Genomic DNA, 19,613 nt, shown 5'->3' on the forward strand with positions numbered 1-19,613 from the left:
ATTTATTTCTATGAATAAAATTCCTGTTTGCGATAAATTTTGAATTTAAAACTCTGAGGATGTAGCTGGGTTAGGTGACAAAAGCAATGCTAGATGGGTAGACTGTGTAGCAGCAGAAGCTGTAGGGGGAGGGGGAGGTAAGAAAAAACGAGAAGGAAAATAGGAATCAGATAGGAAGAAAGGGTGAGGGCAGGGGGCAGTTGTTCAAAGGCCAGATAACTTTATCCTGTGGATAAGTCACTATCCAACAGTTTCAATCTGTGTAAAGATTTTAGTATTTTCTCTTGTACAAGCGAATATGCACACTCTAACCAGAGTTAAGTTTGGGAGTGTACGAAAACCTTGGACAACGTTTAACGTGAAGTATATTTTAGACCCTGTATAGTGCCTTATCCAGCGGATAAAGTTATCCGGCCTTTGAACAACTGGGGCCAGGTTGACAAGAAGGCAGCTCATTTGTTTGATTCATTAGTTACCTGACCCTACAGGCTTTTACCTTTTTCTGCCATTGTGTATGAATAAAAATAAATTGCCTGGACGATGGATGTCTTTCATCATTTGGCACATTAAGCTACATTTGATTCAACGTTTGTTCTTGAACGTTGTAGCTGCCTTTTCAGAGGTTTCCCGTCCCCTCTCCTGGTGATATAGTTATTTCCCCACTCCTCCCATACTACAAAGCAAGTTCTTTGTAACCAGGCCTGGCTGGTCCCTCGAGGGAGATAATGCAAAACACCATTGAAATGATAGAGGAATTTGAAGTGTTAGAACATGCGCTTTCTTCCTCGATCTGCAACAATTTATATTGTCTGGGAGTATGGAGGAACCTTTCGGCTTAGGAACAGCTAGCATTGGATTCCAACTGGAGCTAGAACGAAGCAAGAGTTCTTCGCAAATGAGCCAGAAAAATTCAAGTGAGTATCAACATGTACATGTGACAAGAATATGGAAGCAGTCTGGAATATAGCTACGCGGACCTTACACTTTATTACTGGTAGTGTTTGAGTAAATATATGAATAAAATTCTGTTATTGCGTTGTCTCGTTTCAGTGGCTTCTACAAGCGAATCGCGAGCCCACGAGGGAGAAATCCATTTTTCGCGCCTTGAAGCTTTGGATCCGCAAAAACGAGAATTACTGGAGGCAAGATTTTCAACTCCAAGGGTATGTACTACACGTTGAAAGATTTGCAAGTGGTATTGTGTTTCACCACAATCTTCTGTTCCCAAGCACTTATCTTTCAGTTAGAATTAAATGGTCGTCATTTAATTGTAAACCAACTAAAGTCTGATTATGTTCTAAGCTAATTAAATGGAACAATGAGCCATTAATACTGTACCAATCACCTGTCAACTCTGAACTTCAAAACCCAATTATGTATCAAATTTCAAGTTTTACTTTTGTTGTTAAAGCACCAGTATTTACTGCTTCAACAACCTGTTGACTGTAAAACACATACTGAGTGTTCCTTATTAGTCATGATTAACTATTATAAGACTCTCAATGTTTTTTTCCCCAGCCTATTAATGGCGTTTGTTACTTAAGGGACTGGCGCTATATAGAGAAAACACTGTCTAAATGCATGTGTAAAATGGCATAGATATTAATAATGCAAAAGATGACAAATTTTTACGTGACAAAAAAAAAAAACGACTCTCTTTTTCCCTAACCCAGACATTTTTTTTCACTTTTAAAAGACATTGCATTCTTTTACAAAAATATATGTATAAATTTGTGATTTTAGTTGAATTTAAGTTGAATTTTGCACCTGATTTTACATGATTTTAACATTAGTGATGTCGCATATTAAATTGATATCCACGCCATTTTGCGTGTGCATTTAGACAGTGTTTTCTCTATATAGGGCAAGTCCCTTAAAAGGAATGAAAGCCCTATTTATCTTCCCTACTTCAAGAGTACTGTCCACCACATTACCTACATTCCTCATTTGTTTCACTTCCCAATAATCCTCGAGTGAACTCTGCGACGTTGCTAAGTGCGTTCCCATACACCTGTACTTTGGAACCCTCTCCCCAATGCTTTACAAACTACCTCCGCCTTGTCATCTTTTAAATCTTCTCTCAAGGCATTTGTATTTCCAAAGGTTTTAAAACAACTACTTAATTTTATGCTTTACATTAAATTATTTCCCATTGCATTTTGTTATACTACAAGCATATAATTTGGGATTTTTAAATGCGCAGATACATTAAGAACATTGTTATCATTATCATTATTGATTGAAATGGATTGAAATCCATCAATCATAGTGCACAAACTTCAGAGTTTGCATGCCAGGGGTCAGTTCAGATACATAACGTTTACACTTGTAGTGAATACAGTGGAAGTAAAGACAATGAGCTCATAGAGTCCTAAAGTGATGACGTCACAAAAACTAATTTGTCAAATTGTGAAAATGCCTACTTGCCAAGAATCAGCATCTTATTGCAATTTGGAGGCAAGATATTAGCTCTGTTAAGCCCCGATGACTCCATACAAATCCGTCTAATTTTGTCTCAGTTCCAAACAGAGCTAATATCTGTCCTCCAAACTGCAATAAGATGCTGATTTTTGGCAAGTAGGCATTTTTTATCATGCTCTTTCCGAAGATACTAACAAATCCCATAATTTCAAAAATTCAAATATTTGTGACGACGCACTTTAGGATTCTATGGTTTGGTGATCTCAGCCATAGCCAGTCTGTCTTTCATTACATGTTGCAGCTTTAGAAGCCCCTCTGTCTAAAGCATTAAATAAGGCATTGCGTCAATAATAAGGGCTTGATGTTTAATTTGGTGTTGTTTTTGCTCTTTAGAATATTAATCAAGATTCCCAGCACAGTAATGCTAGTATTACCTCAACTGGAAGTGATCGAGAGTTTGAGGTGTGTGTAATTTCTTGCTAGTAACAAACATGGATTTGGAGAACTCATTTTAAACAAAGTGACCTCCATCGAGAGAATAACATTTTATCCTTTATCATTTAACTTGCAAGGTAAAATGTAAGATGATACTCAAGATGAAATGTTACAGAAATTATTTGACTTCAGATTTCAAGGATTTCCCATTCAAGAACACAGGTATATCCTGCATTCTTTGCAATTTTGCCCCATTCACTAAAGGTGGATTTTACCACAAAAAGGTCTGTTATGACCCGAGTTAATCCCCTAGTATTGTTCAAAAGCCGTCTCTTGTGTCTGCTCTATATGGAATTACGTTCTCTTAGCTGAGCTAACACAACATTGTGTTTTTTTAGAGCACCACACCCAGCCAAAGAAGTGAGAAACATTCAGGAAGAAAACGCAAGGCAATGCAAGATGGGGATTCACCAGGTAATAAACAGGTGGATGTAGCAGCTGTCATTAGGTCTTACATGAGTGGCTTGAAACCCTTCTAGAAAAACAATTATAGAACAATACCCCCAATTATCCTAAAAACAATAGACCATGTCTGAGTTGCTTTGAGCCTCATTATGAAAGTTAGGCTAAGTGCAAAGTTTTTGTCTTGAAAATTAATGTTCATTCATGTGCAAACAAACCTAATTTTCATATGAAGAGTTTTGCACTTAGCCTCGCTTTCATAGTGAGGTTCACAGCAACTCAGAAATGGCCTAATAGCAACTGCTACACAATTATAACAAATTCAAGCTTACAAGAGCTGCTACACTACTGAATGTTAAATAAGATTTTTTAAATTTGCTTTATATGTGTTAGGTATATACATGTAGTTTTTCACAGAAAATCAAAGTGACCATTATATTGTCACTGTCATTTTAATTTTGCTTTTTCTTGAAGGTGTTCAAAGTAAGAGTGGACGTTCTGAAGCAAGCAATAAAATCACAGAGTACTTCAAGGTACAAATTAAAGTATCACTAACTACTCCTGTTACATTGTAAATATGCATCATTTCCTTGTTTGGAGTCAACCATTCATTAAAGGGAACCTCCACTCCGACTACAAATTGATGGTAAATTGTCAGAAATAGTGTCTTAATTCTAAATTTCAGTTCAAAAAAAGTAGAAGCGACATTCAAGTGTACTAAAAATTAGTTATGATTATCGCCTATTTTTCGATTTTAAATTTCCTGGGCGTTGCCATTTTGGATTTTATGATGTCATACGGTTGCCGCTATTGTCAATAAGCAGAAGTTCTTTTGTGTGAAACAAATGAGCAATAATCAAATTCTGTTTTTCCCGACACAGAAATATTATTTCCATGTTTTCCAACGAAATTTGAAATTAGATCGTATTTTCAACAATTTAACGTTGATTTATTTCAAGAGTTGAGGTTTCCTTTAATCATGTATATAGTGTAATTATTTTGAAAACCATTTCATGGCTTTGAGTTGGTCTCTTAAAAACTGTCATTGAATCTTGTTAACATATTATTATTACAATGATGTATCTCCACACTTTTTTTTTTCAAGCTACGGTACACATGTACAGTATGACTTGTTTTTCTGTCATGTTAGAATTAAATGATTTTTGTCTTGCAGAATGAGGTTTCCTCTTCCCGTAGGAGTCCTCAGAATCTCTTACCCACCTTTACATCTCAGGTATATTGATTTTTTGTTTTGGTTTCTAGAAAGGATGTTATGCGCTTCTCTATAGGGGAAGGGGAGAGTACAATATTGGCTGCAGGAATAGCAGCACTACAGGCGTGTATCATGCTCGTAAATCCGCCATATTGCGCGCAATTTACACGCGTGTAACACGCGAGTAAAATTTACACACTAATGCCTGTAAATAATTGCATGAAAATTCTACACAGTGCATGTTATATTTACATGCAGTATTTGGTGTAAAAGAGAAGGAAGCACTTGCTGTTGTACATCAGTTACATCATTACATCATTACCAGTACATACATGTATATTTTCTTCTTGATTTTGCTTATTATACATCTTAAACTTAGGAAAGCTTAATTGTGAATCTGGCCCTAGTAGCCTATCAATGAAGTAATAAAAACAAAATAATGTTTGTATGGTGTAAACACCTAAATTGAATTTAGAGCCAGCAAGCAGTACTTTCCTGTGGTGCTGTTTCTTATGTTGTACAAGGTGGTTTTAACTTTTGAGTCTGTGGATGAAATGTAGATGAAGTATGACCATTCAAACGAAAGCTACTGAGCAGTACTTTCCTGTGGTGCTGTTTATTATGCTGTACAAGGTGTTTCTAACTGTTGAGTCTGTGGATGAAATGCTAAAAAGTATGACCATTCAAATGAAAGCTACTGAGCAGTACTTTCCTGTAGTGCTGTTTATTATGCTGTACAAGGTAGTTTTAAATTTTGAGTCTGGATGAAATCCTAAAGTGTGACCATTCAAATGAAAGCTATTGAGCAGTACTTTCCTGTAGTGCTGTTTATTATGCTGTACAAGGTAGTTTTAAATTTTGAGTCTGGATGAAATCCTAAAGTGTGACCATTCAAATGAAAGCTATTGAGCAGTACTATCCTGTGTTGCTGTTTCTTATGTTGTACAAGGTGGTTTTAACTTTTATATTTGTGGACTAAATGTAGAAGATGTTAAATAATGGCCATTCAAATGAAGGTTTTGTTTTTTTCTAGTTTCAAGCAGACAGTAGTTCCACATTACCTTGTCCACTCAACATCAAAGCTGTCCACCATGAACCAGAGTCTGATGGATCTGATGGCATTGATTCTGCTGGGATATCTGTTCATGAGTCAACACAGGTTCTATACATTAAGATGTAGCTTAAAATAAATTCTTTGTGAGATAATTCACATTGACCCGCAGAATACTCAGTTAGAGTTGATTCATTTGCTTGCTAAAGCAACTTGAATGCAAATTATGACCAATTACAGTGTATGATTTTATCACATAATTAAAGTGATTTTACTTTTGTTTTATTAGTGGGAAAGAGGCTTTAAAAATCGAGCAGGAGTGTTTTATCAGGATTTAAAATCACAAGGCACAGCCAAGTGGTTTTAGACCCGATAAAACACGTGCTACGAGTTTTTTGAACGGCTTCAAAATCATTCCTGGAAAGCGTGTGTCAATAGAGTTCATAACAATTATGCTTTTGTGAACGTTGGAAATAAGCATATGAGAAAAACACTGCATAGTGATGAGGAGTGTTTTATCAGCTGATAAAACACCGTATTTTAATAAGGAGGAGGTTTATCGATATAAAGTCACTGCAGGTGATGCATTACCGACCATTTGATAGGTCAATGGGCTTATGAATTATTAATGAGTTTTTGAATTGTCAAGAATAAGCCAGGGACATCATGAGGCATAGTTACAGATAACAAATAATTATATAAATAAATAAACAACTCAAGTAAAATTAATATTAAATAAAGTGGTGGAGGTGAGTTCTCTCACCACTGCCCCCCCCCCCCCCCCCTCCACTGTCCAGGGGTAGACAAACAGTACAGTACAGAAATTAGCTGTTCATGGGTATTAAGGATCTGATGGTATCCAAAACATTAATTTACTAATTAATTTTTATTAATAGTTTTTTTCACATCTTTGCTTTGTTGAACAATAAAATTAATTTTCTTCTGTTTTCATGTCTTGCAGACAATATTGACAACTGAAAGTCTTCGGGTGAGTAATCTTGTTCATCGATAACAATATTTTATCATTATGAATTTAGTTATTTTATATTAATTTGTTATTAAATAATTTTGCCATTCTGATTTACAGAGTGTTCGTTGGAAATAATGAATCCATTTCAGACAAATTAATCTGCTTCTTGCTTGCAGGAAATGGAGACATCCTTATCATCTGGGGTGGCATCTTCCCAAGAAAAAGAAAGCAAGATAGAAGACCTTAACAGGGTAAGGATAAATATACATTCATCACTAATCAAAAAATGTATTCGATGGCTTTAAACATTTAATTCAATTGTTTTACCATTTTTTCTTTTACATCATTTTACTGAAAGCTTGTTGAAGACTACAAGAAACAAGTTGAAGTTCAGCAGGTATATTAAGCTCCAGATGTTATATACTTGTTCATGTTTCAAGTTTCAAGTTCAAGTTTCAAGTTTATTCAAAAATTCAAAAATTTAGCAAAAAAGAGAGACTGGCCTGCAGGTAGCGAGAGCTAATCTAGGCGGGCCAGACTTACAACTGTTTAAGGATAGAATTAATATTATTACAGTTATTACAATCGAAGACAAAACAAATAGAATTTAGGGAAAGTAGAGAAATCATGAGTAACACATGCACAAAAAAAAGAAAAAAGTTGAAAATTAACGAAAAACAAAACTTAACATGTTGCAACTAATTGGCAAGACCTATTTTCTGTACTATGATAGGCATTTTTAATATAGTCATTTTCATTTACCAAAATATTGAGGAGAAGCCGGCAAATTTCTCCTTTGAATTCTTTTATAGGTAAATCTCTTATACGACGCGGTATCTCATTCCACAGTCTTACACCAAATCTCAAAAAAGAACGTTTAATGTATTTCTAGTCTAGAATTTTGGACGTAAAAGTTTCCAGAGGTGGATGTTAACTCTTTAATAACCAATAAACCAACCAACCAACATTTAATTAATTTTCTCGTAATTAACCCTTTTAATATCACTGCTTGGTCAAACAGATAGAACACAAGAAAAAAGGAAAATTATCAACAAAGATAAGGTGTTTTTAAAGCAAATTCTCCCTACCTAGCACAAGAATTATCTATGAGTTTGAGAAGGGTCTTTCATTCACAACATAACAAATAATTTATTAAACCTGTAGAAAGCTGTTGCTAGGACAAAAGAAAGCCTTGAGAAGTGTTTAGCTATCAACAAGAAATTACTGATCACTGCAGTAAGTATAAATTATTTAAATTGCATTTGTTACATTACATGTACATGACTTGTCTAGTTCAGTGTTAGTAACATTTTACGTAGGATTTACTTCAAGTTTCCTTTTCAAATACTGACTTAAAAAAAAATGTCATCAAGCTGAAGACCCTAAGTCATGAACTTTATTCTATTTAATATATTATTTTACATTTTGTCTACCTTACATTATTATTTAAAGTGTTGTTACATTCAAATTGTATAACAGACTTGCCAATTGTCTCTCTGAACTCTTGTTCCATAATTTTATTTTTAAAACAGTCTACCCTTGAGAAGAAGACAGGCAGGGAAACTTGCATGAAAAACAGACTGCGACTTGGGCAGTTTGTTCCCGTCAGGTAATCATTAAGTAATGTTTAAAAAACGAGCGGGAGTGTTTTATCGGGTGTAAAACCACAAGGCGCAGCCGAGTGGCTTTAGAGCCGATAAAACATGTACTGCAAGCTTTTTGAACAGCTTCAACGTTCCTGGAAAAGCATGTGCCAATAGAGTTCATAACAATTATGCTTTTGTGAACACTGGAAATTAGCATACGAGAAAAAAAACACCACATACTGATTAGGAGTGTTTCATCAGCTGATAAAACACCACATACTAATAAGGAGGAGGTTTTTCGATATACGTAAAGTCACTGCACATGATGTATTATCGACCATTAATTTTGATAGGTCAATGGGCTTATGAATTACTTGCACTGGACTATCTAGTAAATACTATTATGTTTGTATGTGAAATAGCACTGTTCATTTCATTCCTTTTTATTCATTCAACAGGCAAGGAGTATCATTTGTGGAGACATGGGTAGATGGACACGCCTTCAAAGAACTAGCAGTGTAATTAGCTCATTTTTATGTTTTAGCATACTGTAGCATACATATGCTTTCCTAAGCAACATACCAGTAGTCAGTAATCAGTTGTAATAAAATTATGGCAGATGCATTGTGTACTTTGGCATAACGTCAATGAGGGAGAGAGGAGGATTCTCAGTCAAGCTGAAGAGAGACAAAGGGACTAAAAAGAGTGGGGCTCCCTCAGCCAGTCAGCAACTTCATGTGCATGTAGATAAAAAATAAATCACTTTATTTTGTGTCAATGTATTTAGTGCAGAGCACTAACTAGGGACACTTTCCAGATCAAATTCAAATTTAGAAATTTTGGACTTTTGAGGAGATGGACAGACCGGAATACTTAGAAAAAATACCTCTCTGAGCAAGGACAAGAACCAACAACAAACTCAACCCACATGACACCGAGTCCAGGAATCAAACCTGGGCCAGGCGAGTGCAAGTGCCATCCCTGCACCCTGAGCTTATAACCACCATGTTAATACTGTAGTATGGGCCACTTCATTTAGACCACCACCTTGGTATAAAGGTATGCGTTTTGGCCAAAAGAAAAACTTGTGCAATCGTGTTTTAAAGACCTCCTTCAATATTAATACAAGCACCCCATTGACACAGTAACACTGATATATGGCACAGTGATCAATGTTGATGTTCACATTAATTATAGAACAAATTTAAAGCATAACTGCATTGTTTTTCTTTTTAGGCAACAGGAAAGAATAAACCAACAGAGAGAAGAACTAGAAAAACAGAAGAAAACTTTAACAAAGAAAAAACCACCTTCAAGTACCACAAGTGAGTTTATTAGTGAATGCTACAGTGTACATTTACCGCTCCCACTACACATTATGTTGGCTGTTTTAAGCCAGGCTTTCTAATGACACTACCAGTTGACTTGATGACTCATGCAGCTGGTTAACACCTCAGGTACTGATGACAGTACCCAACAATTTGAAGTCATCTTGCTGCAATTATCTTGTCAGCAATTCTTGGCAGTTTGTCCTAGAGCTGCTACATGTACTTGTAATAATGAAATTATGTGTAGATGTATGTGGCAGCCTTCTTAGATTTTGCCCTTGCTGTTCAAATCTAGGGAAAGCCTTATGGTAGGTCCAGTGGGTTTTATGGAATTGGTGGTCTTACATGTAAATTCATGGTGCATTCAATTGATCCTATTCCGGAATACATGTAGGAATACATATGTAATGATTACTAGAAATCCCTTACATTTATGAGAAGTTTTTGGAGTGACTAGATGTCTCTTAAATGTAATGGCTCTTAAATTATCGGGCATCACCAAAACTTTGTAGATACGACTTCCCAAATTAACCTAAAAAGAGAAATCCAACAGCTATTTTGCTTAACCTCATTCCAGAACATGGTCAATCGAATGCAACCTGAGTGTATCTTTTAATAAAAAACAAAGTAGGGGCTTCAAGCTTAGTTGCAGTTAATTCCTATAGTATCTAAAACTTCCTTAGTCCGAGCACTTCTTTCTTTGTAGAGTTAAATTCTTTTGGCATTTGTTTAAGGTGAAGCTTGCAAATTAGAGCTGGGATCACAATTTTCTCAGGCTAAGTGTATGCAAAGTAAGCAGCAAATAATTAATTTTGCTTTTTCTAGATACAAAAGAAAGAAAACTGCCAAGGACAAGCAGCTCTGATGCTGATCAATTTGCAAGACCAAGTTCACCAGTGTATGTTCAGTTGTTTTTTGTGTGCAGAGGAAGAAAACTGTGTGAATGAAAATGTGAATGGGATTACCCCAGTCTCCTGTCTTGCGTGGTATTCTTTATCCAACCGGAAGTTTAATTTGATGCCTTTATACTACTCAGATGCATGGAAGAAAAATAATTTGATTTCGATTTTCGTATGAGAACAACATTAACGTTTGATCAAGCAAATCAAAAATTTCTGTCATATACACTTGAAAGGGGCTTCTTATGCAGCTTGTTTACACCTATTGTACATTAATCTGATGTTTGTTTAAATTACATTTTACAGTTTGTCTCCAATGGAATACCATGAAAGAGAGGAAATTTTAAAGCTCAGAGCTTTAGCATTAAAAAAGGTAAAAAACTGAATCCATCAGATTGTTGGTTGTGACAGTCTTTCTTTTCATGGAATTTCAGAGAATTTGATAGAGTCTGAAATAGCAGGCCAGAGCTGTTTTCATATAACCTTCTGTTTGAAACTTCCATTTCAACTTCAACTTGTCTGTGTTCAAAAATTGGGTGTCCCCCACCAGAAATCAACTGTAAAGGGTCAATTGGCACATCTATGATCTTCTGCACAGCATGGCTTGAATTGCTTGTGAAAGTAAAGCTTTACTTTGCTTGTTGTTTTTCATGAGCCCAGACACCATGCTAGAGTGATGGCACAGTTAATGGTGATTTCATGTGTTCTTGTTTTTACTTTCAAGACACATGATAACACTAAACCTGGAGGCCTTTTTGTGGCCTTTGGAAACATTAAAATAACAGTATTGTGCAAACATACATTACATTACTTGTAAGTTTTAAACAATCATGCCAAACAAGAAAGAAAGCGCTGAGAATTAATTAATTCTGCAGTGTTTGTTAAAGTGCTTCAGTGAACCCTTGAATTTCCCACTGTTCCAATTAAGCAAATGGAAGATCGTTAGAAGCAAAGAAAAAATCTCTGACCTCGGCAAGAAATAAACCCATGATTTGATCATCCGTTGCTCTACCAACTGAGCTGAGGCCAGACAGGAGTAAGTCGTGGGTGATTATGGTGGGAATTGCGGCAATGTGAATATGAAGGGTACAAATTAATGTTGTGCCGCTAGCACTAAGGACAGAAATGATGGATCAGAGTTCTAATGAACTTGTTTTAATCTTATTGTAAAATTTAACTATTGAATTGTTTCCAGGAGGAGACAGACCTTCAAATGGAATTAGAAAAACTGGATAGAGAAAGAAATCTACATATAAGAGAGATCAAAAGGATACACAATGAAGATAATTCAAAGTGAGTCAATGTCTTGTTTTGAAGGTTACAGTTGTTCAATTTCAGTTTTAATTAAGATGGCTCACAACAGTTTCCAGCGCTTCTCTTTATTTATAATTTGATCGATCATTACTGCCACTCTTTATCAGTGGATACTACAATAATGGTGTCATAGTAAAAAAAAAAAAAATGATAACTACACCGTTGTTTACCAATTGTTAGGTATTTGTTTGATACCATTGTTGCAGTGTCATCTAATAAATAGTGGTAATATCGATCCATCAAAATTTCAAGTGCTGGAAACTGGTGCCAGCTACCTTGAATTAATTTTTGTATTTCTTGCATTTTTTACTTGAATCTCACAGCAACTTAACATGCTGTATTCTGCTTGTTCTTTTTTTTTCTTGCAGATTTAAAGATCATCCTACACTTAATAACAGATATTTGTTGCTGAATCTTTTAGGTAAAGGGGGGTTCAGCGAAGTTTATAAGGTAATTACCGTATAACAAGACGCCACAAAAAACGTGTTATTATTTGTTTTGCAAGACTTATCCTACAATCAAAATAATATCATTTTCACTTTCATTGGTTTGGATTGATTTTTTGCAGGGTTATGACCTTGGAGAACACAGATATGTTGCCTGCAAAATTCATCAATTAAGTAATGACTGGAAAGAAGACAAAAAAGCAAACTATATAAAGTAAGTCTGCCCAGAAAGACTGACATACATGTACAGGCAGACAGACCAACAGTACGTTTGTTGTTATCAGTTAAAAGCAGGGAAGGGGTTTCCACCCAAATTATTCTCTTTGGTTGTGTAAACCTCTAGCACAAAACTTGACAAGAACACAAAAGATTATGAACCATAAAGGCGCTATTACACTGGGTAATTTTTCTTTCGACTTATCTCGAATTTTTGTTGCGACACAAGTTGCACGAATAGTTACCTAGCGTAGCATGTCCTAAAATGAACCTTTTTTTTTTTCGGTTCTACTAGACAATGTTATATAATCAACAGTACAGTCGAACCTCTTTATTACGGACACCAAGGGGACAGGGATTAGTGTCCGCATTATAGAGGTGTCCGTTTTAAAGAAGTAGGCTTTATATGGATTTTGGTCTATCAGAGACCAAGTGAACTGTCCGTAAAAGAGAAATGTCCGTATTATAGAGGTGTCCGTAACGAGAGGTTCCCCTGTATGCATTTGTTTTTACACCAACAATGTGGGAGTGGGTCAAGTCTGGATTTTTATCAACTGTATAAATTATCAACTAATGCTTGGGGGCTAGAGAAATGTTGAAGTTGTCTGCTCTAATGTCTACCGTAGGCTAACTATAAAATTATACAAACGTATAGCGTTTATTTTGAAGCTTGAAATCTATCGTGTTTTCCTCTCACAGACATCGTGTTTACCAGCAAGGCTGATCTTTCAGACTTTTTTTCTTATTACATCTTTGTTCTTACTTGCAGACATGCCCTACGGGAGTACAATATTCATAAGTCACTGGATCATCCTGTGAGTTGTTATCAACGTCGTTTTACAGTTTAACTTTTGAGTGCTAGATTTCTTCCGATATACATGTATCCTACTCAAAACGCCACCACAATTGAAAACTGTAGTATTCTCTCTCTTTTTTTTCTTTTTTTTTCAAGTTTAAAATATCAAGTATTCTTACCGAATATGTAACCAAAGATTTTATTTAACACATTAGACATGTGAATCTTTTTATTTTACTTCCTTTTTTCAGCGGATTGTTCACCTTTACGACGTCTTCGAGATTGGGCAACACTCGTAGGTTTTAGCTCTTCATTAGCACCCTTTGATTGATCTTTTCAATATTTTTTTTTACTCTTTTTATCACATTTTGTTTCTAATACAGTAACTGCTGTTTTATCCTTTAGTTTCTGTACAGTTCTTGAATACTGTGATGGCAATGACTTGGATTTCCTGCTTAAACAGCATAAGACGGTCCCGGAGAGAGAAGTACGTACCTTGTTATCTAACTTAATGGACTTTTTCAAAGGAAACTAAGTACTAACGGCCTGTTATTTTTTTTACCTACAGGCAAAGTCTATTGTTATGCAGGTATGTTATACTAAAAGAAGTTTCAGGAACCATCAGGCGCCAGTTGTTCAAAGAGTGGATAACTTTATCCACTGGATAAGTCCCTATCGAGCTAACGCAACTAACCAACTCCAACTAACGCTTTTGGCAAGTTTTCCACACAATCCCAATCGACCCATTCTTAAATTTGACATTATTTCTACTCTATCCACAAATTATAGGGCTATCGGGAAAATCTTGCACACCTTTCATCTTGTCCCAGTTGTTCAAAGAGCGGATAACTTTATCCATTGGATAAGTCGATATCCAGCGGAGCAAATGTACTCCAACCAACGCTTCTGGCAAGTTTTCCACGCAATCCCATACTTAAATTTGACATATGCTTCTACTCAATTCACAAATTTTAGGATTATCGGGAAAATCTTGCTCACATTTTATCTGCCGAATTAGCGACCTATCCAGTGGATAAAATAATCCGCTCTTTGAAAAACTGGGGCCGGGTGATCAGGTCTCCGGATGTTACACATTCAAACAGAAAACGCAGACACAGCGCCGAACCAGTCTCGACATACTTCACTTGACTTGAAAACTTAAAACTTTATTATAACATCCTAAAATGTCGGTTAATTTAGTAAAATCACAGGCTCACAAAAAACTTATTAGCTTTGCGCTCTCAAAGTAATAAGTTATTTTCAACAGCACGTTCTTATTTTTTTTACTTTTGACTGCATTTAACACAGTACCGGTCTAGTCTGTAATGGTACCGACCCCACCCTACCTTCATATCCCGTTGAGGTTCAAGGGCTGAATAAATACCGAACTTAAGGACGGTGCCTACTTTTACTACTGCGCATACGTTCTGCGCATCTGGAGATACTCGAGTTTCTTATGGGTGGTGCCTACTAATACAGGAATATTTTTGCGTGGTTTAAAACTATGTGGAGAACGCAGAACTTAGCAAGTGCTCTTGGTATCCGAAATGAAAATTGGGAGTAACCATGCATTTTTCAGAGATACTAAAGCTTCAATTTGAAAAAAAAATAACCCGTCATTCATTGCTTTGTATTTTACGGCTTTTTAGAATAATTGTTGCTCAATTTTCACTAAGAAATGCGTGGTTTCCCCCAATTTTCTTTTTGGATTCCAATAGCCCTTGCTAAGATCTTCTTTTCCCGCACAGTCATGAACCGCGCAAAAATACTTCGGTATTAGCAGGTTCCGTCCTTAACTGTAGCCATTGTTGAAATTTAAAATCAAGTGCAGCTTGTGCAGAAATTGAGACACGTTGAGTAAACTGTAACCATGGTGAAGGGATGGGACCATCGTAACCATACTCTGTTTTTCAGAGTATTCATTTACTGACAGCTTTGTAATTTTGTTTGTAGACTGTGAGTGCCCTTAAATATTTGAACGAGATAAAGCCGCCAGTCATTCATTATGATTTGAAACCAGGTAAGATACGAGGTAGTTAAAAGCAGCCACTTTCTTAGAAGGAGCTTTTCTAAATTCATCCCATTTTGCCAGTTATAACAAACCTAACGCGAGAAAGCATGTAACAAGCACAAAGCCAGAGACAACATGTGACTAGCGCAAAGTACGGGAAATCATGTAACCGATGACAAACGCTGGAAAACATACATCTAGTGTCACGCGCGGAAAAATATGCACTCATTGTCAAGCGCGGGAAAAATAGGAACCCAATGTCTGGCGCGGAAAAATATGCACTCATTGTCAAACGCGGAAAAGTACGCATGTGTTTTTGTATTTGATCCTGATTGGTTCAGGAACAAAAGCATGTACACACTGCGTGAATAGTACTTCATGTGGGTTTACGAATCGCTTGCTTTCACCAAGTTGACTGACAAGTTTGCCCCCCCCCCCCTCCCCCCTGTGGTTCAATGCAAGATGGGTTGTATGTTTCGCGTATTGATTTATCGCAACGTTTGTTGAATAGGTAACATTCTCTTGGTGGGCACGGGCGCACTCAGTGGGGAGGTGAAGATCACAGATTTTGGCCTCAGTAAGGTGATGGACTGTAGTGATGACAGTATGGAGCTCACATCCCAGGGAGCAGGTACCTACTGGTACCTCCCCCCTGAGTGTTTTGTTGTCGGAAAGGATCCGCCCAAAATATCCTCAAAGGTATGTCAACAACCTCGTTCTTAGCGTCTTTCGTAGCGAAAATCCCACAGCAGGACAACTTAGCCAAAACTTGTGTCTCTTGAAGTTAAGCTACACCCCTAAATATGGTTTAACGTCTGCTAACGTGCGCCTCCGATAGTCACACAAAACACGCAGACACTACAAACGCTTGAGCCATAATAGTGACTTGCTGTCCAAAGCTTAATCTTTGACCATGCGCTATTTTTGTTTCGCTCCATAACACTTCCATGGGATATTTCGGCTTATGTTTAAATCCCAATTTTGCATCTTGTGTGGCTGAGTTTCTGATTGTTCCTCGTCCTTTCTCTCGGGTTTTCTCTTGGTACTTCAGTTTTCCTTTCTCTGCTGTAAACAAAATTACGTTATCACTGTCTTCTTTTCAGGTGGATGTTTGGTCGGTAGGCGTGATCTTTTTTCAGATGCTTTACGGGAAGAAGGTATGTCCCTCCAGCTCCAGTAATGATGAGTACCTGTTTGTAGGGGCGTTACCTAGCGACTGAATTTTCCAGAGTAGGTATTGGCATGCTCGTGTGACAGAAACCGCTGTTCATGTTTTTCAGCCGTTTGGCCACAACCAGACTCAAGCAGCCATCTTGGAAAATAATACCATTCTGAAGGCGAGGGAGGTGGATTTCCCTGCTAAACCGGTTGTTAGCAACGAGGCAAAGGTATGCTGTCAGACTCGTGAGCGCTGCGCCACTAAACTAAGTTCATGTGACAGACATCCTGCATACTGCTAGGATTTGAATGTTGATGAGTGGCATATGCGCAATGAAAGAAGTATGAATGGCCTAGCTCCCACGAGTCTTCTGTAGCTCAGTGGTAGAGCATCCGAGCTAGTAATCGAAAGGTCTTAGGTTTGATTCCTGTTGAGAAAACTGGGATTTTTTTCCCAGTATGTCTGTGTCACTCACTGTTAAAATACATCCCTCTCAATACTAAGTGTTGTTTCTTAACAATAGGCCATTGTATTCAAAGAATCTTAGGACATTTCCTATCCTAAGTTGTCTTTAAACTTTAACAAGCCCCTGATCTATTTTCGTTGTTTTTTCCACAGAACTTTATCCGTCGATGCCTCGTGTACAGGAAAGAAGAGCGCGCCGATGTTTTGACGTTATGCGAAGATCCTTACCTCAAGCCCCCAATGAACAAGAAAAACAGCTCCTTACAAAATGTGAACTCCCAAACTTGACAACGCGAACTCGGCTGTCACAGAAGGGAATTGCAAAAGTAATGACATAATGTCACCTCAGTCATGACATACGAACGTACAGCTGCAACAGAGCGTAGATCGGCCGCGAGGCATCTTAAAGGTGTCAGTCGAACAACAGTGAAGTTGCCCGAGGCTCAGATATTGCAGACAATTTTGCCTTCAGCTTATGAAGCTGTGCAATCATCGTTGTTGTTTATATCGCCACATTTTAAAAATGTTCCCAGTGACCGTTGAAGGGCCTAAACACTACTGAACACTTTTCCCATTTTTCTTAGTTTAAAAGCTCTCCCGAATAGGTCTCCCTAGAGCTGTTCTGAACAGGTTATTTGTCAGGCAAGATTAGACTGGCTTTGACAGTAGTGGTTTTCAGTGAGGTGTTGACAAAATACCCACCTCGCTGAGCTTCTTAACCAATAAGAAGTGAGAACTTTCCCGCGCTTTGCACCGGTTGGCGGCTGCATATTTTCCCGCGCAATTCACGGACTGCATATGTACCCGCGTTTTGCAGCGGTTTCATGCTTTCCCGGGTTATGCATCGGTTGCATATGTTCCCGCGCTTTGCACCGGTTACATGTTTTCCCGCGCAATGCGCCGGCTGCAGATTTACCCACGCTTTGCACCGGTTTAATATTTTCCCGCGCAATGTACTGGCTGCAGATGTACCCGCGGTTTGTAGCGGTTACATCGCGCTCGGGGCCATTTACTGGTTAGTGGTATTTACGTGGATTTTTTTCCTTCTCGTTGATTGAGAAAGTGGTGCGAATATTGCTGACCAATCACAGCCAGGGCAGAGTAAAGCAAAAGGGGAAGTAACGTAAAAATTGCCGTCCACATTACAAAACTGCTCTGAACAGTAGCTTTCATTTGAATGGTCAGACTTGAATTTCAAAAGACTCAAAGGTTAGAAGCGCGCTTAAGCCTGGTTCTCATATGCAGCCGACCTACCTGCGATAACCTGCGTTTTAGTCGCCGGTTGACGTGATTATTCGACCCAGGTACATCGCAGTGGTTGCACAGATGTACCTGGGACCTGCCCCTGGTGAATTTAAAAAAGCGCGCTTAAACGGTATCATTTGGCGCTCTTTTCAACATTCCTTCAATAAACATGGATAGAACCCTGGTAATTCGTTGCCAGTCTAGTTTTCGCTAGTTTTGTTGCTTGTAAGGAGATACCTACGAAGAAAGCGTGAAGAAAAACGGAAGCGGAAGTTTTAGGTTCGCCCTATGCTTCGAGAAAGGAGCCAGCACGGACAGTATCATACTTTGTTTGCTGCGTTGAGGCTACACGACATGTTTCTTCAGGTGAACAGAATGGTTAATTTGTCTTCTCGAGTTTATCATCTTGTTTGGTAGATGATTTTTATCTTGGACGTAATGAATTGTGGGCTATGTTTGCCTCTGGTACATCGCCGACGATCGCCGGTTCCGTTCACATAAAACGTTTTTTTCGCCGGGGTTCCGGAAGAACCGCCGACCTGCCTGCGAAGTTGAACTCAAGTCAACTTCACAGGCTTGGTCTGCGATGGTTGTTGCTGCCGACGGCGTATGTTCTCATATGTCGGAACAGTACCCCAGGTAGTACCGGTGGCTGTGTCGCAGGTAGTTCGGCGGCATATGAGAACCAGGCTTTATGAAGTGTTGCGTTGACTCTGGGAGTAAAATAATGATGTACCTGTACTAAGAAGAGTATTGCCGCTTCCATTGTAAAGAATCTTGGTTAGTCGTTGCGTTTTAGTTTTGTTATGTGGCTCTTAGCCGATTAAAAAGTCATAGAAGTTATTTAATTTTCTAGTCTGTGAATATTAAAGTTAGACGTGATCTTGAAAAGTAAACTAGAAACTTACACTGATGTATTATTATTAAAAAAAAAGACAAATCGTTTATAAAGTAGAGCCTTGACTTGAACATATCTTCCATTTGTCGATTTATGCATTATTTATTTTTAACTCAACCTAAAGGCCTGGCTAAATTAGGAAACATTGTTGCGGAAACATTGTTTCTTGTTATGTTTTCGGTGTGGCTAAATTAGCGGGACGCAAACAAAATGTTTTGCTGCCCCGGTGGCTAAACGAGGAAACATTGTTTCGGAAAACAGAGGGTCACGCATGCGCATAATAATAAACTGACTTTGTTGCTAGAAAACATTTTTAATGAGCAGCACTGGAAACTAGTCAACATTGCTTTAATGGTGGCTAAACTGGGAAACATATGTTTCGGAAGCAAAATTTGTGTCCGTGTAGCAAAAATGTTTTTGACCTGAGGCAAAAACATTTTCTTGTTTCTGAGCAGCAAAATTGTTTCCGCAACATATGTTTCCCGCGCGGCTAAATTGGGAAACATTTGCCTTCGCAACAGTGTTTCCGCAACAATGTTTCCTAGTTTAGCCAGGCCTTAAAGCGTGAAAATTCAAATGAAGCTATTGAGGGATTAATTCGTAGTGGTGATGTTTATTTGTCAAAATTAGCAGCTATATTTATTTGTTTTTTCGTACGAGGATGGCTCAGGACCCTATAGCTTTTTCTGATTACTGAT

At 37.6% G+C, this 19,613-nt stretch overlaps 1 protein-coding gene across 1 annotated transcript; it reads left to right on the forward strand.

The window, feature by feature from the left end:
• The first annotated feature begins 717 nt into the window (after nt 1–717).
• On the forward strand, nt 718–17,991 carry LOC146461794 (serine/threonine-protein kinase tousled-like 2). Its single transcript, XM_085086747.1, has 28 exons — nt 718–914; nt 1,051–1,163; nt 2,815–2,883; nt 3,255–3,330; nt 3,793–3,851; nt 4,493–4,552; nt 5,565–5,690; nt 6,544–6,570; nt 6,729–6,803; nt 6,911–6,949; nt 7,717–7,788; nt 8,085–8,161; nt 8,597–8,656; nt 9,375–9,463; nt 10,292–10,364; nt 10,672–10,738; nt 11,561–11,658; nt 12,048–12,129; nt 12,248–12,339; nt 13,111–13,156; nt 13,389–13,432; nt 13,543–13,624; nt 13,706–13,726; nt 15,091–15,157; nt 15,660–15,847; nt 16,252–16,305; nt 16,429–16,536; nt 16,926–17,991. Exons 1-28 carry the CDS (start codon nt 818–820, stop codon nt 17,058–17,060), a joined length of 2,196 nt encoding a protein of 731 aa, XP_084942873.1. The 5' UTR covers nt 718–817; the 3' UTR covers nt 17,061–17,991.
• The last annotated feature ends 1,622 nt before the right edge of the window (nt 17,992–19,613 follow it).

This window comes from Pavona decussata, unplaced genomic scaffold (assembly GCF_977016875.1).
Source record: "Pavona decussata unplaced genomic scaffold, jaPavDecu1.1 SCAFFOLD_195, whole genome shotgun sequence".
Taxonomy (NCBI): domain Eukaryota; kingdom Metazoa; phylum Cnidaria; class Anthozoa; order Scleractinia; family Agariciidae; genus Pavona; species Pavona decussata.

Excerpts from the sequence above, each read along its gene's own strand:
- LOC146461794 (XM_085086747.1), top strand. The coding sequence starts at position 818 with ATGGAGGAACCTTTCGGCTTAGGAACAGCTAGCATTGGATTCCAACTG. Across the intron at positions 4,553-5,564 it reads TACCCACCTTTACATCTCAG|TTTCAAGCAGACAGTAGTTC; the intron begins GTATATTGATTT and ends GTTTTTTTCTAG. Across the intron at positions 16,306-16,428 it reads AGATGCTTTACGGGAAGAAG|CCGTTTGGCCACAACCAGAC; the intron begins GTATGTCCCTCC and ends CATGTTTTTCAG.